The following is a 23,234-nucleotide window of genomic DNA, read 5'->3' as shown; positions in this document are numbered from 1 at the left end:
AAAGCAGTTCAAAGTAACTTGGTGCAGCTTTCTCATGGAGAAAACTGAGCCGGGCTGTCTTGCACTGGGATGTCACTAAAACCCCAGTAAGAAGAAATGCTTCCCTCTGGATTGTTTGATCTTAGCACTGCTTTGCAGGCAGGGTCATCCCAGTGCCGTTTGTGCAAGGCTGTGACAGGGATGAGCTGTGTGAACCAGGGACCAGCTCGCAAGGGAAGGGGAGTAGATGCGTTGGGTACCGCTCCTGGAGATCCGCTTTAGGAGATGAAGGCTGCTCTTCCATATCAGGGCTAAGATGACATTATATCTCTCCCTTCTGCTCAGAAGGTTTTATTCTAACACATTCTTGGCACAGCACAGCAGAACCAGCAATATTTCTATGAATTCTATTAAGCTTGCTTCCATAATGGGAGGCAGCAATCTGCTCTCTAGCATCCTTCCGCCCCCCTCCTCCCTAGGACTAAACCTGAACTGCATCCAGGAGTTTTAAATCAAGTTTGCTGGCGGCAACTTCAGTGTCTTTGCCTTTCCCAAAGGCTCTTTGAGAAGCTGAAAGTGCTTCAGGTTCGTTGTCCAGTGAGGGTTTTCTGCTGTGCTGCATCTCTGGTCCCAGTGCCTGTTTGGTGCAGCATCTTTAAAGCTGCCCAAGGTGCTGGCTCTGTCCACCCTGCTCCTGGGTGGTGGCTGCTCCCCTCCCCGAGGCCAGGGGAGATGGTGTTGCTGTTTCCTGATGTCCAATCCCACGTGCAATGAATCTACAGCCTCCCAGGGTTGAAAGGACATGAGGGAAAACCCTTCTCTTGCTGTGCTGGGGCTGGTGCTGGCTGCGGTAATGGGGCTCATCCATCAGTCTTGCGTGCCACGTTCAGCATTCCCTGTGGATCCAGGACCCACCAGTCATGCAAGTGCCCCCGGGGTGCGTTTTGGTGCCAAGCAGCCATAGCATGGGATGTACAGGGTGGGAAGAAGGGACTCAGTGTTAGGACTCAGGATGAGCCTTGGAAGCTTAGCAAGACTGGGGCTTTTGATGCAGCAGGCACAAGGGCTGCCCTGTGCTGAGGCCAGGCTCTTGTTGCTGTTGCTGCAGCAGGAGGCTGACCCTGCAGCCCAGCGTGGGGGGAAAATGGGGTTGTTTTCTCTAGGGGGGAACCAGCCCTGGGGAGAGGCAAAGGCAGCAAGCGCCAGGGATCCCACAGGGTGGCAGGGTCAGGATGGAAGCACATGGTAAAACCAAAAGGCCACCCATGGCTGTGACAGCAGGGATGTCCCCTTCCTCCCGGGCTCCATCCCTGTCCCAGTGCCCTCAAAGCTGTGAACAGCTTCACTAAAGTTTATCTTTATAAATTTTTTTTGGATATTTTTATATAAAATTTATATTTGTACAATTTATATGTTTATTTATATATAAAATTTATATTTATATTTATATATAACATTTGAACAAAACCTAAAATCCTGGGTTTGGATGGACCAGGGGCTCCTACTGCAGCAAGCCCTGCTCCCAGCCCTCTCTGTAGTCACAACAGGGGGCAAAAGGTAGGATTTAACTATCTGCTGCTCTTGGGCACGGTGCAGATGCTTCTGCTTGAACTGGGGATAGTTCAGGACCAACATCGTATTTAATGGGCTTATAAAAGCAGGGGAACCAGGTCTTGATGGAGGCTGAGCTCGCCTGGTGCTGCAGCTCTGACTCCTGTTTGGTGGGGGAAGCACTTGGGCCATGGAATGGGTTTTGTTTCCTTTCCTATTTGTATTTAAAGTTAGCTGTATAATTCTATATATAATCAGCTAGCGCTGATCTGGTTTCAAAGTCAGCTATAACTTAAGAAAGCAAAGCAAGCCTCTGTTCAGAAAACATAACTTTATTATTAGTTGCAATATACATTGTATTCCTTTAAGAATCCTAAACTTGTATATGTTTTTTTTTTCCCATTGAAAATACATGTGTATGTATATATGTTTTTATATATGTATATATATATAAATGTAATTTATTGAACTGGAACACGATGGGACAAGAGAGACAAGCTCAGAAATCACTTGGCAAAGTAAATGCCGTCTCCATGGGTCTGTGCTGGATGTGCTAAGGTCAGCGGTATAAAAAGAGCAGGCCAGATAGAAAGAGTGATGGGTTTGGGCCATGGGGAAGGGTCCCAGTGCTGCAGAGGTGATATGTACAGTAGTTAACGTTGCTATTGCTCAGTCGTGGGTGCCACCTCTTCCCAAAGGCAGGCGGGTCCGCACAGCATCATTCATAAGGCCGGCTGTGCTCCCTGCAGATGGTCCCTGCCCTTGGGAACAGGGAGTGCGGTTCCCTTGGCAGCAGCTCTGCTCCGTGCTAATCTGGTCAGAGAAGGAGGAATCCCTCCGGGGCACGGGGAAACCAAAGAGGGTCAATATGAAGTGGCTTCTATGCAGGGGAAGGGGTCAGCGACAGCAGTGAGAGCTGCCTCCGGGTGGGTTTCCCCTGTGCTAAGGTCCTCAGTAGCTAACTCTTCAGCTGAGGGTGGCACCAGCCCCTGCTGTGCCCTGGGGCTGGTTTGGGCTTTTCTTTGCTGTTCTTTCAGCTTTTTGCTTGTTAACCCGGTTTCCAAAGAGCTTCCCCGGCCCCACGCCACGGCTGAGCTCAGCTGGGCAGAGGGAGAAGCCTTCCCCACATCAACCTCATCGGTTTCCTTCTGTGTCTCCTGTACGCGTCCGAGCTGCGGATGTTTCCCGGCTGAGAGGACACGTCTGAGCAAGGCACTGACCGCCGGCTCCCCTCTGCCTGAAGCCAGGCTGGAGGGAGCAGACGGGCTCTGACCTTCCTGTGGAGGGTCGCTGCCTTACAAAGTGCTTGTCGGCTCGGAAGGGATGTGGAGAGCGTGGGCACTGATTTTCTCCTCCCGACTTCCCCTGGAAAAGTGCTTTCAGGAACCCCATCCTCATCCTGCTGCTACCCCCGCAGCGCCTGGCACCGCCGGATCCTGCCTGCTTGGTTCCCTTTCCAGCTGAAGGAGCAGGTGAGGTTTATCACCACTTTATCACCGCTGCAGCGCTCCTCTTCCTGCCGCCTTTCCCCAGCAGCATCTGGCAAGGAGGGATCTTGCCCAGGGAAAAGAAGGTGCATCAAGCCAGGCTGCTGGAGGATGTGGAGCAGGGGACCTGCATCGCCTCCTGCCCACAGCCAGTGTCACCAGTGGCCGGGGAGAGCAGCTGATTGCACTGGAATCGTATTGAACCAAAAGCTGGTGTTTCGGGGGGAATTACAGCTCATTTCTTTCTTTAGAGACAAGGAAATACAAATAGGAAAGTGCCTGGATCAATCTCTATAAAGAACTTCCCTTAGGGCAATTCCAAGGACATAACCTGCATCCACACATCCTTCATCCATCCACGCTGCTGGGACTGAGCCCTGACTCTGACTGTTATTGCACAGACGTCCCTTTCCTGACTCCATCCACAACTGGGCTTAAAGGGGATAAAAGGTGGGTGACCCTGACACTGTCACAGGTGGGATCCAGCCCTGGGGATGCAGCTCAGGACACAATGACGGATCCAGGCTGCCAGGGAAGGCAACGAGGGGCTTGTTTGTCACTGGGGGATGCCCCAGTCTCATAGTGCAACATTCACAGGCATTTTCTTCTTGCAGAACTGGAGGGAGAGGCACAGGTTAAACCCTTTCCCTTTGGTCAGTACCAAGAAGTGTATTCATAGTTAGGGCCATCACCCTGGACAAACTGGCCAGCGCAGTCACACTGTGATCACTGTGCAGTTTGTGCTGTATCTGCTCCATAAACTTCACCCTGCTGTGACCAGAGACACAGGCAGCTCTAGGATTTGGCTTCTCTGCACCCCTGGACCAGTCCACAAGCTCCTCTATGGCAGCTCATACACCGATGTCCCCGGATGCCCCCAGTGCAGCAAGGCAGATGTTGGATGGATGCTCTATGCTCTGCCTCCAGCTCCCCACCTTGCTGAAGGGCTCAGTGATCCACCCCAGAGGGGATTATGCTGCTCAGGAGGAGATGGGATGCGCTTGGATGGGATCTCTGCTCCTGCTGTGGAGCTCCTGCTAAACCAGTGGACCATGAGGACACCCACTGCTAATCCCTACCCACCAGCTGCTCTGCACTTCCCTCCAGCATTACTTTCAGGACATTTTCCAACTGATGAAGGAAAACAACAGATTATGACTGTGAAGTTATGGTGAAAGGACTGGGTCCTGGTAGGACAACATTATTCCTTGCCAAGAGAAAGAGCAATTAACTTCTGCTTTAGACTCTCCTCTCATTCCTTCCCAGCTCTATATACGTCATATATTATATTACTCTTTCTCTCATAACTTTGACTTTGCTCTTTCAGTTTCAGTAGCACAAGTGATTAATTCCAAAGGAAAAGGGAAAAAATAAGGGAAAATGGGAGAAAAAGCAGCCCCATGAAATATTTACAGAGTAGTTCATTGTGCAGAGGAGGCGAGGTTTGGCATGGGGAAAAGCCTGGGTTTTGAATGTGCCAAGTGGGGTTGATCCCACATTCCTCCTCTCCCCTCTGGGATCCTGCCCTGATCATTAAAACTAAAGAGCTGTTCAATGTCTTTCCCCAGTGCAAACTTGCAGAGGACATGCAGGGCGGTGAGGAGGCTGCCTCTGGGCTCCTGGTAAAGGCAGCATCCAAAGGGATCTAACCTTGGAAAGCAGCCTTTCTCGTCAGCTCCCACTCCAGCCTCTCCTCGTGACCCAGCACTCTGGGTGCTGCTCTTCTCTCAAGGACCATGGCTTTTAAGGTACTGGATGGTGGGGATGGGGAAGGGACTTAATGCACCTGGAATCAAACCATGAAGTGGAAGGTGGTGACTTCTTTAACATAGCAAAAGTTATTGCAGTATAAATGCACCCCTGTCACCCAGCGCAAGCAGAGAAGGGGAAGTGGTGGGGGAAGGTTGGTGGGTGAGGAGCACTTCCATAGTCACCCAACCCGGGGAAAGCATCCATTCTCCTCCAGATTAGGCCCATGGCCATTTACATCAGCAGATGGTGCTCCACCCTGTGCCTCTCCCCCCACCCTCCCTTAGCTGTGCATGATAGAGCATCCCAAGAGTCCCTCCACTGTAGGTCTTCCGGAGAGAGACTTCTATTAAGCCAAGCATCTGCTCCCAGAAAACCCCAGTGAGAGCTGCAAACCCCATTGCTCTCAGGCCTGGCTGGCTTCCCCAGCGCCCGAGACCTTCTGGCTAATCCATGTTAGTATTTCTGTGAAGACAGAGGTAGAGACCTCGGGCAGCTCTTTGTGGAGGGCATGGTAGGCTTCCTCATAGACCTGCAACAGGGAGAGAGCAGGGATGAGCACAGGCAAAAGTCATCTGCATGAGCAAACCAGCCTTAGCTCCCCTCCCATCAGCACCCACAGGTCCAGCACGTCTTGCCCACACCTCGGCAGGGTTTTCTCCCAGATGGAGCAGGTTATGGAATGAAGAGATGCTGCTGGTGGCACAGGAAAGCATCAGCATTGCCGCTCGCCATCCGTGTGTTACCCAGCACCCTGCTGCCCTTTAGCTGCACATCCCAGCCCCATCCATTTCTTGCTTCTTATCCCACTAAGGAGGAGGAAATCCTTATCATGCCCTTGGATTTAAAGGACAATGGGGATGTTCCCATCATGCCTTGTGTGATTTCACTCTTTTCATGTTCAGACTGTCCAGTTACTTTTCCAATGACAAAAGCCTGCCCCTGGTCTCCCTGTCTCTCTTTCAGACTCATTCATGTGCTAACAATTGGTTAATCAGACATGGCTCTTTTGAGCAGATGTGAAGTGCCTTTCGCTGTGCAGCCTTGGAAGGGCCCCTGTACCTTTACACGCTGGAGCACAAGGTAAGGTTGGTGCTCGCACAGTTGCCATTGCTCAGAAGAGCTTTTGGGGTCAGCACTTTACCCGCCTATGAGCCTGGCTCTATTTGTACACCAAGATGCCTCATGGCCAAGGCACAATCACTGCTGGGTCAGGTCTTGGGGTCACAGCCTGGCTGTGGCTGATGGAAGGTGCCCAGGAAGGGCTGTATTTGGGCTCAGCAGTGCATCAGCCCTGCTTTGCCTCCAGGCTCCCTGCCCCTCACTGCCACCAGGCTCAGGCCACCACTGACATGCCAGTACCCTAAAACCCAAGAAACCCATCTGACCTTGAGCGTTTTGTCCTGACTTTGCACTGTTTCCATCAGGAAATAGGACCCTTTGATGTCGCAGAGCTTGTCGGAAGAGCCGTGTAGCACCAGGATGGGCAAAGTCAGCTTGGGCAGAGCTCGCTCGATTCTGGCAATGGCATTCATCAGCTGGATGACAAAGGAGACCTTCATGCCACCGTGGTAGACCAAGGGATCAGATGTGTAGGACTCCATCTGGCAGTGACAGAAAGGTAAGTTGAGGTTAGCAATACTTCATGCAGGGAAGACAAAGCCTGGAGGTGAGGAGGCTCTTTCCTGCACTTGGACAGGCATTTCCTGCTCTGTCAGGACATCCTGCCATCAAAGTGAAGGTCAGGGTCTTACTGTGGCCACCCAGAGCTGCTCACACAATCTGGCTAGCGCCTTGCTGTGTGTTTCTCTCTTCCATCACTGGAAAGCATTCAAGCCAAAGCCCTTTCTGCAGGCAAGCAATCGGTGTCATAGACTGTCCCCACGGGGGCATCTGCCTGTGTTTTAACCCTCTGTCACTCAAACATGACATCTCTCCTGCAGAGGGTTCTTGGTACTTGATAAACTGATGCTCTCCAGGTCCTCATCCTGGATCGTGACTACAGATCCTGACACATCTGCCTGCCAAGGGCTCTTGTGCTGAGGGGTCCCCTCCGGGTACCGCGGCCGGCGATGATGGACGAGGCGGTGGGCAATAAGGCAGCCCGCAAGCGGCTTGGCCCCGCTGTGCAGGGCAGGACAGGACGGGGAGCCGCAGGAACAGGCAGTTCCGCCGCGGGCAGAGCACAGTAAATGTTTGTACACTGCTCGGGGCCGGCCCACACAGGCGCTGCCAGCACGCTCCAATGCGGGGCTGGCGCTGGCACAGCTCTCCCGGCCCTGGCAGATGTGTATGGAAATGCCGGTTATTTATAGGAGAGCCGGAGCCGGCTCCTCCCTCCTGCCCCGCAGCACACTGAGGATCTCTTGCTGCATGTGCCTGGCCCAGTGGGACCACGGGAGGGAGGGGACCCGTGAGGACACCCCAGGGACAGGTAGCACAGCACAAACATGCGCAGCATCACCTGTCTGGGCCCACCGAGAAGCTGGAAAGGCTTTGGGGTGCATCCTGCATCCACCCCCCTGTGAGATGAGTGGCAGGGCGGCAGAAGGACAGGTAGGGACAGTGACAGGACAAGGGGGAATGGCTTTAATGGCAAACACTTTTGTGCACATGATGGGAGGGAGAAAATAATAACCCAATGTCAACCTGGATGGATCAGGACTGACGGGGAGTATCCTATTGCTAGTGGATGAACAGGAATCCTTGTCAGTGTTGATGGACACGGGGCAACTGCAAATCAGCAGCTTGCTGGGGAAAGAGGGAATGATAGGGAATGGGGTTTATATCCTGCAAGCTATGAACTGCAGTGAAGGCTCTGCAGGGGTTATCACAACAGCTTCTCTTTCTGTAATGCTGAGACAGAAGCAATCATCAGCGCTCCTTCCGCATTACATTCCCCTGCTTAGGGTCTGCATCTTCCCTTTGCATTTCGCAGAGCAATAAACTCATTGTCAAGTAATTGCAGCCTCATCCTAAGGGGTTCCCATCCCTGTGATGTTATTCCTCCTTGGAATAACAGGACTGGGGTTTAAAGGTTGCTTCTTGCTCCCTTTGTGTCTCTTGCTGCAGCAAGCCGATCAAACAAACATCTCCATAGCATCCCGTGCTTCAGTCCCTACAGCCCGAGGACAGCCTGCTGGGAGCACAAATTCATCAGGAAATTCTTGGATGATGTCCCAAAAAATATTTCTAGAGAATAGAAAGTTGGTCTGGCAGGAGGATGCGCCTGACACATAAATAATGGATGTTCCCAGCACATGGTGTGCTTTGAAGCTGCGCATCTTGAGGCCAGGAGGAGGGTGGGGGGTGTGTTGAAGGCAGCCAGAGGACCGAGATGCTGCGATGTCCTCAGAAATACCTGGAGCCCCAAACCCTTGTGTTTGAAGATGGTCAGGACAGTGCTTTACATCACAACCCACGCTGCTGTCAGCCATGTATACACTTGTAGGTGTGGAGGCAGCACAGCAAGGGGGGTTTGGTGTCTCATTTTGAAGGCTGCTCCGTTATAAGCAGCCTCTAATGAAGCAGACCTATGTTTTTATCCACTGCAAAAGGCTTTCCTCGCTCTGTGGGAAGGGCAGAGGGAAAACAATGCTCAAAGGAAGCTCTTGAGACTTGGAGCATCACAGAGCAGAGGAAGCAGCAGCAAATATTTAGATAGGAAGACAACACAACAGCATGTACTATAAACTGGCCAGTGGTTGCTGTGGTGATTCCTAACATCACCCCAACATGTCCTAGCTCCTGGAAGAGCTGGGGTTTGCCACTGCAGTGAGCGGTGCTGGTGCAGCAGAGGCAAACCTGGCTCCCATGTGCTTTAAACCACAACCATAGCACAGATTGCTGTTATGTCTTGTACCCAGAGTGGGTGCAAGGCAAACTGAAGGATAGAATAGCGATCGCCACAGTTTTCTCCTGTGTGCAATCAGTGCCACTGACTTCAGAGATGTTTCACCTTGCTGCACCAGCATAGATTTTGCCTTCATGCGTTAGTAAAACACTTGTTGGTTTGGGGTGGTTTTGGACAAGACACCAACCATGCAGAGACTTTCAATGGCATTAAGGTTCTCACCTCCTTCTTGTTGCGGGATATTGCATTTGGATCTATCGATCCCAGGGACAGGTTTGGGAGAACCAAGTTGAGCACTTTCGCTGCAAAAACCTGTGGGAGAGGAAAGCAAAGCAGTTCAAGGGCTTGTGAGAGCAAGAGGAGGTAACGGAGAGGGTGAGGCTCTGGGCTCATGGGAGGTGAAATAGCTGAGAAATGGCAACTGACACTGGAAAAAGATCGGCCCTATGCTTAAAGCATCTTAAAGAGAAAGTGTCTGAACTGCCCTCAGCCTCTGCACACATGCAGCATCACAACTTCATTGTGCTTTGCCTTTTTCTCTTTCTCAAGTTAACTTCTCCAAGGCCTCAGTTAAGCACTTTGATAGGAAAAAGCCATTTCCAGCCCTCAGAAGGGCTGGGATTTGTTGATTTATTGCCCTTTCCTCGCTGCCCCAGCTCTGATTTCAGGCTGCGGCGCATAAGTGATGCTTGGTGCGATTTGCAGTAGTTGCCTAGGCTGCGGTCTTCTTGATAAGCATATTCACTGGGGAGCCTGTAAATAAACAGCAGCAAAATGTGCCTGCATTGGCTAAGGAAATCCAGGGCTCGCTTGTCTCCTGGGAACGCAGCAAAAGCCTTCGGCAGGCTGGGAACCACTAGCTAGAAGAAAGGGTAAGGCCTTTTGTTTCAATAGCACTACAAGCACATTGCTACCAGGTTCTGCTCTGATCCTTGAATGCTGTCTTTAATGAAGTGATCAGCACTTAAGTCATAAAATACACCATTAGTGTTTGTTGGTCTGTTTTATGGCCCTCCCAGTTCCCAGCTACTGCTTGCAGGGAGGCTGTCACACATGGTCTCTGCTTCTGCTGATGTGCAATCACTTCTGGAGCAGTCCCTGACATTGCAGATCCCAGATGAGAGATGACAGAGTAATTATGATATTAAAGGAATAAAGCAAGGTTGAAGGCAAAGTCACTGGGGAGTGAAAAGCAATAAAGGCTCACAAGGAGGTTTGGGAACACGTGCCCCTTGACTGGATGTGGAACTTCAAGGTGACTTCATGGCTTTTTGTGTTAGTTTAACTGATGGTACACGATGCACACTGTAGACACTTTTCTTCCACATCTCAATGAAAAAGGAGGAAGCAGCAAGACATCTCTCCAATCGGATTTGCAACTGGATGTTTCTATCCAGACACAGGGCACCGATGAGGCTGCAAAGAGCAGAATCTGATCTTCCTGCACATAGGCTGGGCTGGTGGGGCAGAGGAAGGTGTTTCTCAGGCAGACTGAAGGATTCAGTGTGGATCTGGCTGCTGTCGTTGTTGCCTTGAGCCCTCATTTGTTTAGGCCAAGGTAAATTCTTGCTCAGCTGGAAACTTCCCCAGCAAAGGGATGAATACAACGGTCCTTGGGAAGCTGCCCAGGGCCGAGGATCGTACTGGTTCCAAGGGAAAACCAAAGCCTTTGTGCCTCAGAGGAACAAACACCAGTGAAGTGGGGTTTGGCTTTCAGAGGAAGAAACAGCACACAAGTGTTTTACGTGATCTATGGGAAAACAGGGCTTGCACAGGAATACCCTGCCTGTCTCACGCCTTCCTCTTGCAAATACCTTTGCAACGCCAGGACTGATTCAAGCTAAATTTGACAGAGCAGGGATATTATAAAGATGAGTTAATTTTGTATCGGTTTCGAGGTGCAGCAATGGATTTGAAAGAGAAAGCAGCTCAGCGTGCACTTGTATTGCTGTGTGCAAGAGACTCTTTAGGAGAGAGACCGTATGCGCACCTCAGAAGTCCTTCAGTTAGAGACTGGGATTTCCTACACTGACACAAAGCAACAATCTGGTGCAGTAATACCAGTTCCCAGAGAACTGGTGAGTCCTTATTTCAGGAAGGGTTTAGCATCTTCGTCTAGAAGAAGGAAAATCTTTCCCTATTTTCCTTGTCTTGACCAGAAGCAGAGGGTAAATCTCTGTGAATTACTCAGATTTGGACCCTCCTTTTTTATTCTTGATATTTATTCTTCCTTTTCCAAAGTAAGGAATAACAGCGGCACTCATGGAACCCTTATGCTGGGTCAGGTATAGCCTCACCTGTGAAGAGTCAGCTCCCAGCCTCCTAAAACCCCTTGTTGGTGCTGTGACTCCTATTTAAATGAGTTTTCCCAGATAGGGTGGCTTCAGGATTCACTTTTCCCCTCTGGAAAGTAGGTGGGACTGAGGGGGAGGCACTCAGAAGGGAAGTATTGATCAGCATCCAGGTGGTGCAGATCTCATCTGGGCTTTCCTTTTTAAAGCTAGGGGTCTGAAAGCCTTTCCTTCAGTGGAGGAGGGAGGTGGCTCAAAAGCACCTTTTGGTGCTTGCAGTGATGGGTGAGGTCAGTTGATGGCATTGGCGACAGCAGAAGGTGTGACAGGATTATACTGAGGCAATCTGTTCCTTTCACTCCAAAGGAGGAAAAAAAAGCAGAAGAAATAGTTTAGAAGTAGATAAAAACAAGAGGGAGAAGAGTCAAAGGAGAAAGGATAAAGGAATGAGATGCCTGCCCTTCCTGCTGGCTTAACTGGTCCTTCCCTTCGCTTCCAGCTCCTTTTAGGAATGTTGTTTATCCTTTTAAAGCTCCAGAAGGGAGGGGAGAGCTGAGGGTCAGCTCTCTGCAGAGCCTCCCTGGGGAAGGGCAAACCAGAGAGGGGGAAGCCTCAATGCAAACCAGAGGAGATGGTCTGCACAAGAACCAGCTGCGGTACCAAGCCGAACGGGATGCTGCTGGGGCTGTGATGCTTTAGCTGGAAGCCTCCGTTGAGGCTCCAGAAGGATTCCTGGGATCCAAGAGCTTTAGTTTTGTTTCGAAAGTGGTCATCCCCCAAACACCAAAAATAACCTTGGCCTGACTTGCCTGTGTTGCGACTGTACCAGGCTCTGCATGAGTCAGGAAGAAAGCCGTAGGAGAGGAAGGGCAAGGATGGCACCGTGTGGGCTGCCGCAGGGTGTGGTGAAGAAAGCACAGGCTGCTCCCACCTCCCGAGGCAGCATCCCTACCCCACTCGCTCTTAAGTAAGTTGTTCTTATTTCTGCACAGGTTCAGGATTCACTTCCCCTCTGCAAAGCAAGTGGGGGAAGCACTCGGAAGTGACTGGCATTCAGGAGGAGCAGAGCTCTGGCATTTTAAGGCTAGAGGTCTCAATGTGTTTCCTCCAGCGGAAGAGCGAGGTGACCACGTGCAACACGGGTTTGCTCTTACCTTGATGGGAGTGGCGACTTCTGGGCTGGCTACCACTAAAGGAGAGATTAACAGCATGCCTGAAAACTCAGTGGGTCTCTCGCTGACTGTCAGGATGGAGATGGCTCCCCCCTGCAATGCAAAGGAACAGCCCACAGCTCAATACAGGTGTCAACACCTTTGTACAGTAATGCTGGTGCTGGAAGGGGTTTAGTCCAAACAAGCAAATTCTTTCTGCCCAGTGAGAGCGCATGGTGGTCAGTGAGGAAGGCTGCAGGAGTAGTGGCATTGGGGTATCTGGGTTTTATGGGGGAGAAGAGACCTGGTTTCTGTTCCCATGCTATAAACCCTTCCATCACACTGAACTCAACTCTCTATGCAATGTCCATCAGCTCCATAGGATGCCTTGTGTCCTCCTCAGTGAAAAGGACTGAGAAGAAATGTCTCAAGTGGTCGTTCAGGTGAGACTTAAAAAGTTGAGGCTCTATCAGTGTGATAGACTGGTGTTGCAGTGGGATGATGCTGTGGAGCTGGGCTCGTGCCATGCTTGCATCTCTGGTAACCTGGGCAACAGCAAAGCCACCCCAAAATCCTCCCTAATCACTGCTAGTTCAGTGTTCTCCTCCTCATTGTTCCCAGCCCCACAGCGCTGTGCTCAGTGAGCACGCATCCCCTGGTTCAGAGCTGAACACGGGCCAGGCTGAGCCCCCCTGCACAAGGACAGGGCTGATGGGGATGGACAGGACCTGGCTTGCTTCCTCAGGGAAGTCTGCAGAGGATTAGTTGCCAAGGGGAATGTTTGGTGAACTTCCACCCTGCCGGAGAACCAGGGGCTTGTTAACTGCAGTGGCAGCGTGAAGCATCCCAAAGACCTCGCTGGGAAATCAGCTCCTTGTTAGCGCGGCTTTGGAGCACCTGGGAGCATGCCATGCCTTCTTATGGAAGAACACTTGTTTATGTGAGCATGGGCTGAATCCCAAAGTACTCATTCGTTTTCTTCTCCTTTGGGAAGGCAGAGAGAGCAGATCAATGACATCAGTGGGAATACTGCTGGCTTGAATAAAGGGATTTGGCCCGTGCTGTCAGAACCAGACTTGAGATCTGTTCACCAAATCAGTGCCTTTGTTTTTGCAGCCCTAATCCCTCGTACATTTCCCTCTTAGCTTGTTGAATAGAATGAGGCTACAGGGTATTTTCGTGTTTCATCCCCTCGCTGTTCGCAGAGCTTTGGAAGGCTTAACCTCCTGGTTACTGGGGAAAATGAAAGGAGAAGCCTAATGCTGCAGGGATGTGGTGGGACTTAGCATATACCCTGTGTGAATGAAAGGTCCTATTAAATGGTAGACCCATTGTTGCAAATGGCACTAATTAGGACCATGATCCGGGCAGAAAAGTTAAGGATTGGCTGTACTCCAGATGGATCTCATGGGGTAAGGCAAGCTGGCAAAGCAGGCAGTGAATGAAGCGGAAGGGAAGGTTGCTTGTGGCTTTGTTCTTCCTGCTGTGGGCTGAGCAATTTACTTCCTGCCATCCACAAGAACACCCCCGTGCTATGGCACGTGTTCTGGTGCTGTGGGACGGATAGGGAATGGTGCTTACCATGGAGTGCCCCAGGATGAGAATGGGCAGCTCAGGGTGCTCCTTCTTCATGAGATCAATGTGCTGCAAGCTGTCCCTGATGAAGACGTGGAAATCTGAGACAACCATACGATCGCCCTCGCTCTGCCCATGGCCAACTGTAGGGGAAGAGAGCAGAGCACACATCTAAGTCATTCAAAGCAGTGCTTGCAGTAAGGGAGGGTTTTAACAGAATCATGCCTCTTGGACTGTGTCCTCACTTGACCTTCTCCTGCAGTCATCGCTCAACAGGAAGAGTGCTGCAGGAGTACAAAGGAAGCTGCACAGAGTGGTTTAAAAAGCACCATCCTGTCCATGGTCTGATGAAGAGAAATCTTAGATTCCCCTGTGTTCCTGCCTGCTCTTCCAAACTAAGAGTGAAGATCTAATCCCTTTGCACCCATCAGGGTGAGGAGAGCAGAGGGGCTGTCTGGCCTTGCTGTAGAGGTGGTGGGTCACTGCATCCTGGGAAAGGGTTTTTTTCCCCAGGGATCATAGCTGCTAGGGTCTGAGGGCTCACTGTACAGCAGTAACTGCTGTGTAGAGTCTTGGCAAGGCACAGAAATATTCCAAGCACTAGCTATGGAGCTATAAACTTCATGGGCCATGGACGCAGCCTTTTCCAGTGCCTGGGTGTGCAGGAGCTTTGCAGAGTCCTGCTTTTTCCTCCTGACACCCTGGAGCACTGCGTGGGCCGGAAACCTTCGCTGCTAGGAGGTGAAGTGCTCTCGGCAGAGAAGGACAAGGGACGGAGGCTGCAACAGCCTCCAGCAGTGGGTAAGTACCCAAACAAGAGCTAACGCAAACTGTGCCGCACCTGGGCACTGTGAGCTGGTTCTGTAGCTGGGTATTATCTTGTCTGATCAAAGGGAAGGGAAAGACTAAAACGGGAGCTGGTGAGTTGCTATGGGAACAGTGGCATCCCTGGCAGAGCAGGAGCCAGCATCGCCACCAACACAGTCCCAGGCAATTTTGAGCTTGCAAGGGCTTGAAATGAATAACCACCCTGGGGAAGCAGTTTGCATGTTCACCTGAGCACACGTACGTGCTGCTATCTACCACAAATAGGAGTCTTCCTTACAAACAGTCTCCTTGCTCGTTGTTGGTCCACGCAGGTTGTTAAGGAAAACTGGGAATGGGAAAACGCACCCCATCCATACGGGATAGGGCATTAGGGAGTCTCAGACATCTCCCTCCTGCTGTGTGTCTCCCTAGGCCTTCTCCAGTGGGCCCTTAGGCATACTTAAAGGCACAAAGGGACAATGACGTGTCCAAGGATGTGAAGTGCCTGATAACTGTTCTCTTGCTGGATGGTACCCCCGCTAGTGAGCAGCAAAGAAAAATTGCCCACCCAGCCTGAAAGGTACAGATCTGCTGGCAATATCGTGACAGAAGAAATCCGTGTGTCTGAACTTGATTTTCCTGTAAGCCAGGCAAAGAAAAGCACCCTGCAAACCAGGCAGAATGGCTAATAAAAAGCTGGACTAAAGACACTCCAAGAAACACTGAGCCACAGACTTGTCCTTCTTTTGTCCTGCCAGGTGCTCTTCAGAGGTGGGAACACTGCAATCAGTCATGTTGGCTGCCAGGTAAACCCAGAGATGTCATTATAAATGACACGGTACTGGTTCTGCTTTCCATGCATACACCCCAATCCCTGCCAAAATGTGATCCAGCAAGTGGATCTGCCATGGCTCAGTGACCAGAAACAAATCAAAGAGCCAATTCAGATGCAAATTGTAATAGTCTAAGAAGCTATGTATGTGCTAGTGGGTCTATTAACTTTAAACTGCTTTTTATTACAGATGGAAAGCGAGCCTTCCCTAACTTTTATACTATCCATTCCACTCATTTTGTGGACCTTAAATGTGTTGTATCCCCCTTATTTAAATCTCAAATCTAGCAGGTTAATATGAGTTAAAGAGCCCAGAGAGAGGAACATTCCTCTTTGCAAAGCTTTGCCCTTCCAATTCTTTTTCTCCGGTGATGCTTGCACTTGTTTCTAGTCTCTCTTCAGTGTCTGTGTGAGACAGCTGAGCAAGCAGAAATAGCAAACCAGGTCTGTGTAGGCCATGATTCCCTGCTGTGGAGCTGTGAGGCTCTGCTCTATTTTTGGATGAGACAGAGACAGCTCTAGGAAGCCTCCTTGGTCCTCAGCATGGAGCCAATCCCCCGCTCTTACCATATACCAGTGATACTGCTCATAACAGCCAGAGGTTGTGGGAGCCAAGAAATGCCTCTGCAATAGCTGGGACAAGCATCTCTCCTGGGGTTTTTATTAGTAACTTAATGAACACACCTTTTGACCCTGCTTTTAACTATTAAATCACTGTTTGCCACCCAGGTGGCCCATAGCGATGCTTGAGGAGCAGTTTGTCGGCGTGTGTGGTAAAGGAAGGCCCTGCATGTCTTTGCTGTGATGCTATCCCAGTCCCTTGCACAAGGTTAGCTGGCTGGCATTGCTAGGTTCTCCTCTTTATATTTGACTGGTTTTCTCTCTTCCCCTCCAAGAAACCAGAGAATTCTCCACCAGAGAACAAGTTTATTGCAAGTTTGGATCTCCAAGCTGAGAAAGCTTCAGGGTAAGGAACTAAGACCTCTTCAGTTAGACGAAAGATGTGCACAACCAAGCATCAATACAGTCGAGAATATTGACATGTTTTTCTCTTTTGCCTTTAGAGGTATTAAGAATGAAAGGTCAGGTTCAGCCTTGATGTAAAGCTATTTGCTTTGGGTTTTGCTGGGTATGACTCTGACATAGCGGTTCCACATTGCCGGCGGTGAGGCAGTGGGTGCAAGAAGAGGGGAACTGCCTGCACCCAGGAACTGGAACTAACCACATCCAAAGGAGACAACAGAGAAGTGTCATGAGAACCACAGCTCTGTGAGTTCCTCATCACAACACTTCCCTTGGTTTCAACAGGGCAACGTGAGGTCACAATCATGAGATGCTCCTCTCTAAAGAGCTGCGGGTGCCAGCGCACGTCCACATGGCACACTCGGTTTCCTGTCTATGTGGCTTCACATCCAGCTTGCAGTTAGCTTAGGGATGTCTCGAGGCATTACGGCTGATGGCTGTATTTATGAGCCTTACTTGAACTCATCTGAGTAAGGTTTTTGCACTCATACAGCACCCAGCACCTCAGGGCAGCTTCACAGACCCTGGTCCAAGGTAGTGCAAGCTCTAAAAGTAATAATGAACTCTAATCCCAGGCTGTAAGGCAGTGTAGCTTTGCAGAGGAGGTGATGGGAGAAAGCACAGAGATGGAGAATGTGGGTGAGACAATACACCAGGCACTACTAATGGGTTCATCCAGCAAATGTTGAGAGAAGCTTTGATTTTCTGCTTGGGTGTTTTCTTAAGGTTTAATGCAAAAAATATATTAACAAACTAGTAAACAGTTTGAATTGTACCAGTTCACTACTGCACCAACCCTGCTTGTCTGCTAATGAGTCAAGTACCCATCCTTCTCATCAAGTGAGCAAAGCTCATTCATTAAACATACTGGATTGCAAAGCTCTCAATGTTTAATTGCTTGTTTAACAAGCAGCACATCTAATCCACCATTCAGACCCACAAACAACTAAAACAACAGGAAGAAGCTTCAAAGTAGGACAGACAACATCTGGAGAAGTCAACAGCCTGTGCCTGCATTGTCAGTAGCAAAGCAAACGTTCCGCTCAGAACAAATACACACAGGAAGCACCTCTGAGTTCATCTGCACATTCCTACTCGACAAAGTGGCTTCCTTGCCCTGAGAACAGGCTTATCACAACAAGGGAGTGCTTTCTGCTTTTATTTTTCCTCTCTTTTTCCATTCCCAACCAAATCGAGTCTGATGCCTGGAGGCATTCAGCACTGTCTGCCCCACATTTAAGTACTCTTTGTTTTGCATGGAGATGGAGAGCAAAGACAAGGCAGAGACATCTGAATGAGGAGAAGCAGCACGAGCTGTCCCAGGACTTGCCATGCTGCCTTGACTGTAGTAAAGCTGACACCTAGGTCAGCTACTGTGCTGAATCAGCCTTCTCTGTGCACCACCTCTCTCTTCCTCTCTGACAGCTCTGGTTTCCATAGGAAGAAAAAGCAGTGCTTAGGCTGGAAGGGAGCAGGTCCATGATCTGGACCACCAGGAGACAGGACCATGGGGCACAGTGTGGAATAAACCTGCTCTGCAGCATTGACAAGCTTTACACTGTGCATATTTGGTCTACGGCTTTTCCAGGACTACTTCACATCAGCCTTAGAACCTAAAAGGAGAGGGTACCCTCTCATCACTGCTTCCATCTTTATGTTCCTTGAGGATCTGAAACCCCATGCTTATCCTTAGTAACTTTTGACCACAATTCTCCACCTGGGTAGTCCTCAGCATCCCTTCCTTCATACCACCTATATAGATACAGGGAATATGCTGGGTTTTCCACAATAATAGGCACATTATAAACCCACTAGATATGGTACCCAAAGAAGTATCTTTCCACCCTTGGTGTTTTATCTGTGGAGCATGTAACTAAGAATTACAGGCAGATTCTCCCTCTCTCTTACCAAAAGGGAGTCGTACCCTGGACACAGAAGTCCGTCAGCTTCCCTCTTCCTCCCCAGGCTTAGGAAAATCATTTTCCTTTCGGCATTTGCTGGATAGCTTTTATTCACTTGCCTCACACAAAGGGTGCAGCAAACTGCAAGCCGCCTCCTCCCACATTGGAGGCACATTTGCAGAGCTCAGATATTTTTAGCATGGTGCATACACACACACACAGTTATATTGTTTGTTGTCTTGGTTAAGGGGAAAAAAAAAGGAACAGGCAATTTTCCACACTAAAATGCTTTGTGCCTTCTGCTGGGAGCAGGGAACGGGTCAGCTTGCTGGAGCCATCGGGAATTTTTTCTGTACTCCAAAGATGACAAACAAAACGACCTGGTGCATGTCACAGCAGTGGTTGAGTCTGCCCAACAAGGCAAACTGTTGTTGTCAATGTTAGCAGTCAATTCATGCCTAATGGATACAAGCGCGGTTCCTTTGGCTTTAGAAGCCTCGCCTGTTCCTTCTGCTGTTGCTGAATTTGGCTCTGATTTGCAGTTCCTTAAAAGTCTTCCTGGAACATCATGTTGCTCATGAAAACCATGCTGAAAAACCCCATCTGGGTGTGTTGCAAAATCACGAGTCCTTCGCAAGCTGCCTTTACAAACAGCAGCCACTGCGGCCAGAGCAGGAATGTAAGTGTCTCCTGGGACATGTAATGAAAGGGGATTAAGACAGTGTGAAAGCCTGCATATACCACAGTCACCTCCCACACTGTCTGGAGCTTTGTCATCCCTATCCACCAGGATGCTGTTTCATGGCTGGTAGGAGCTAAGCCCCATGACAGAGGAATCCGGAGCCCAGTTCCTTTTCCACAAAGTCCATAGACAGCCGTATTCTCCTTTCTTCTTCAGCCCCTTCTGCAATGCCACCTCCCAAACCAGCCCTCAAGAATACTAAAGCAAAAGAGAGCTAAACGGAATGCCCTTCTCTGCCGGGCTGCTGGGATCAGGGGTTTGAACACACTGCACGGAGCTGGCATAGCTGGTTGAGCAGCCATTGAGCTCCTCTGCAAAAGACTTTCCTTTGGTGATGGGTGAAATGATTCCTATCTAATCTCTTTTCCCATGGGTTGAAAACCACAATATAAATGTAAGATATCTAATCAGTGAGGCACAACGTATGGTGCCTCTAAGGAGTCTTATAATCTGGCACTAAGTGATTATATTTAAGGCCCTAGAATAACTTTTCACTGTTATTCTTGCAGTGTTGCACTGAGATTTTGCCTTCTTTCATGAGGAGCAGATCATTTCCTACAGTATCATTGAGGTGACTTGGTTTAGCATCAAAGTAGCTTTTCAAAGACTTATTCTGCCATGACATTGAACCAGCACCAGTGCTTGGGTACTGCAGAAAAGATCGCATGGACTTTGCTGGAGTTAATCCAGGGTCTCCCGTGTTCACTTGACCTATTTGTTGCTGATCTTTTAAGAACAGAGAAGAGCTTCTTTTCTGCTCTCCGCATACGACTTAAGACACCACCAATGTTAGCCAGAGTTTCACTGGGAGAGGAGAGCAGCCAAGGGCAATCTCCCTTCTCTTTTAATTTAGCTTTAAAATCATATACAATTTTCTTACCTTGTTTTAGTACCATAAAATCCCCCCAAAAGGGTGCAAACTTTACTTTTTCCCCTGACAAAACCAAGGTTGCAAATCCACTTGCATTAACTTCCTGGTCCAAGCTCCAGCTTTAGAACAACTGAGGCACCAACTCAAGATGTCCAAGTTTTCCATGGGACAGCCAGCGCTGGAGCAGAACTGCACAATCCCCTTCCCTGCCCATTGATTCCAAAGCACGACTGGCATGTGGGTTTGGCTCTCTGACACGCACATGCTATTAAGTCCTAAATGACAGCTTGTTTAACTAGAAAACATTTCCATTTTCCCCTTCACAAAGGCCATTCATTTCGTGCTCTTCTATTTGCTTTAAGACGGTTTCATTTGCCCTGCCTGAGAGTTTGCACTGCCCGCCTGATTGTTCCCCTCCAAAGAGAGCTGCAAGTTAATGACCCACCTCTTGATCCCTTGAGCAGGAGCCTTGCCCAGCACGCTGCTGCATCGCGAGCGAGCTCCTCGCATTGCAAGCTCCATACGTGTGCCTTGAGTACGGCCATGCTTGAGAAAACAATCGCATCAATTCAGCTCAGGGACGACAGGCCTAATTCTTCCCTGCTAACAGTAGATTAAGCATCAAGAACAGAAGATGAAAGCTAGCTCATGTAAGAACTCCCTCCATGCTGCTGACAAATGTCCTGGGGGACAGGCACAACTCCCTTTCAAGCTATCTTCAAAAGGTTCCCCTCCGTGCAGACCACCCATTGGGAACTCACATCAATAACAAACACACAAAAAAAAACGATTTAAAAGACCCATTTCTTCACCCAATTTATTTACATGTTAAAATAAACACGAGTTCCCGTATGGAGCAAGGGCTCCCACTGGGTTCTGTTTAGTCTGTGAGATTCTTGGCACTGGAGTACAGCGTTTCCCTATTCCAAAGCAATCTTGGCACTGCTTTTTTTTCTGTTATATCTTTTTTTCAGCAACTGGCAAATGAATAACAATAATCATGATGCTTCTATAAAGAGGGAATCACTTCCTAAGGCACCAGCAAGGTGTTGGACCAATTAATCCTCCCAAAGCTCATTAGCAAAGCAGAGCTCCCAAAGTCCTGCATTCAGGATCAGTTCTCCCCACGGGTCGCACTTCCAGTTCTCAATCAACCTGTCCAAAGGGAGCTTTCCCACAGAGCTAGAGAGATTGTTGCTCTTTGCTTCCCTCCTTCACATCACCACATGGCAGTGCCACCCTCATTAGACCGGATTTGTCCCCGTTCCTGACAAGACACGAAGGGAACACCGCTCTTCAGAGCCGATAGCTTTGTATGCCCACCTTGCACAACCTCAGTGGGTGAGTGGCAGGTGGATTACTTCAAATAAGGGCAGGCTTGCTTTTGCTATACCCACACAGAGCTGGAGCTCCTCAAACCCTGCCAGACCTGCCCAGGAGCAACACAATTAAGAAGAACCCTTCTGATGAAGCAGGTCTGGCAGGGAGCATTCCTGGGTGGAACAACCATTCCCAGCATGCCAGAGCAGAGTCCCACGGCTGCCAGTTGGCTCGGGGCTGGGTGGTATTTAGCTGGTGCACGGGGAAAGGAGCACAGCAGAAAATAGCTCCACTCAATCGGTCTTGCAGCAAAGCTTTGTCCTTTCTGGGCAGAGATTGATTTCAGTGTCATTATTTCAGCTGCTTTTTGGCACTTGATCCCCTTTTTCTGTGTCACTCCTGTCCCTGCAACTCTGAATCCTCGCTACATCTATATCTATCTCCCAAACAGGCCCGGATCAAACAGGCAGGTTATTGCTTTCTGTGCTCTATTACTCATTTCAAACCATGGCTGGTTGACAGTAGACAATGAGTACGAGCTGGCAGGTCTGCACTTAGTGAACAACACATAGGTACAAGTGTTGAGCTGTTGATGGTTACGGACCTGTATGTTACTTTTGGGCGATGCAAGCTGCTTGGCACTCAGTCAGAGAGGGTGTATTGGCAGCTCAGAGAAAGCTCTCTTCAAAATCTGGGCAGGATAGGTGCAAAGTTGATGAAAAGGCACAGGATTGTAACCAAAACAACAGGTTGGGTCAAGCAATCACAGTTCAGAAAAGCCCCAAACCCCCTTTCCCTTCCCCTTCCACAGAACTGAGCATGAACTTGGCACCACTATGGACCAGGCTGCCTATTTTTTAGCATCAGACAAACTGCCATGGTCTCCTGGCATGCTTTGTCCTTGGTAAATTCAGAGCCAGAAAATCAGTGCAGTGCAGAGGATGTCAACGTTCAGGGATCTGGCCTGCGAGCATTAGGCTTTGTACCATCTACAATTCAGCACTTTCCGTTTTTACTTCACTTTTGAAGCTAAACAAGGATTCTCAAATTGGAGAGTACTGCCAAGCCTGGAATAAATCCCAGCATTAGGGATGCTGTGGGTATAACAGCCTTGCCCAGGAACTGAATCTGCAGACGGGAGCTTCAGAGACATTAACCCCCGAGTGCACAGGACAGGCTCTGTGGCATGGGCTATAATGCCCTGGGAAATCTCACCTGTGATTGAAAGAGGTTATTCCCACCCATGGGAACACTGATGGAGGGTGGATTAAAGCACAGGTGTAGTTGGCACTGAGTAATTACTGCATTGTTTATGAAGTGGTCAAGATCCCAGGTGCAATCCTGAATACAAATTCAGTCAAAGAACACAGAACTACCAAACGAGTCAACCAGCATGCTACTATGGGACATATGACTGATTGTTTTCCATCCACAGCCCTTCCTTAGCAGTTCTGAGAGCAAATGCTTAGCATTTGGACATAAGAAAATGTTATACAGCTACAATTCAACCTTTCTTATTTGTCTGCCTCCTCCCTTGAAATACAGGTGAGATACTTTGAGCTCCCTCACAGCCTGTGAAGAGCCATTCACAGGAAGTTTTGCATTCTTGGAGCTCAGAATCTGAAGGGGGCCTATAGGGATGCTGGGGAGGGACTCTTCATTAGGGACTGCAGTGATAGGACAATGGGTTAAAACTTAAACAGGGGAAGTTTAGATTGGATATAAGGAAGAAGTTCTTTACTGTTAGGGTGGTGAGGCACTGGAATGGGTTGCCCAGGGAAGTTGTGAATGCTCCATCCCTGGTGGTGTTCAAGGCCAGGTTGGACAGAGCCTTGGGTGACATGGTTTAGTGTGAGGTGTCCCTGCCCATGGCAGGGGGTTGGAACCAGATGATCTTAAGGTCCTTTCCAACCCAAACCACTCTATGATTCTATGATTTTATGTGGGATCAATCATATGATTAATGGGGATCGCTACCTGCAAGAGACATCCGTGGCTCCTAAAACTGCTGCTCTATTGAAACATAGCAGCCCGTAGCCAGACCTAAAGCTATGTGCCATCAAGGGAAGTCTTCAGAATACCAAGCAAAAGAACTTTCCTAC

The 23,234-nt window shown here is 49.5% G+C and overlaps 1 protein-coding gene and 1 long non-coding RNA gene across 5 annotated transcripts in view; one reads left to right on the top strand and one right to left on the bottom strand.

The window, feature by feature from the left end:
• Window positions 1-4,822: 4,822 nt before the first annotated feature.
• Window positions 4,823-23,234, bottom strand: part of MGLL (monoglyceride lipase) — an 83,125-nt gene continuing 64,713 nt past the window's right edge. For all 4 annotated transcript variants that reach the window (XM_062636808.1, XM_062636825.1, XM_062636816.1 and 1 more), the window contains 5 exons: window positions 13,643-13,779; window positions 12,065-12,175; window positions 8,842-8,931; window positions 6,155-6,370; window positions 4,823-5,298 (listed from right to left, as the gene is read on the bottom strand). In XM_062636808.1, coding sequence (XP_062492792.1) covers window positions 5,173-5,298; window positions 6,155-6,370; window positions 8,842-8,931; window positions 12,065-12,175; window positions 13,643-13,779 — 680 coding nt within the window. In that variant the 3' untranslated portion in view covers window positions 4,823-5,172. The remainder of the gene's footprint in view (window positions 5,299-6,154; window positions 6,371-8,841; window positions 8,932-12,064; window positions 12,176-13,642; window positions 13,780-23,234) is intronic.
• Window positions 7,077-17,059, top strand: LOC134173127 (uncharacterized). Its single transcript, XR_009968139.1, has 3 exons — window positions 7,077-7,322; window positions 15,090-15,249; window positions 16,005-17,059. It is a non-coding gene; the product is annotated as an uncharacterized LOC134173127 (long non-coding RNA).

The sequence above is a fragment of the Pezoporus occidentalis genome, unplaced genomic scaffold (assembly GCF_034315485.1).
Source record: "Pezoporus occidentalis ecotype Australia unplaced genomic scaffold, CSIRO_AGI_Poc_V1 ctg114, whole genome shotgun sequence".
Lineage (NCBI taxonomy): Eukaryota > Metazoa > Chordata > Aves > Psittaciformes > Psittacidae > Pezoporus > Pezoporus occidentalis.
This window is presented reverse-complemented; position numbering and strand designations above follow the sequence as displayed.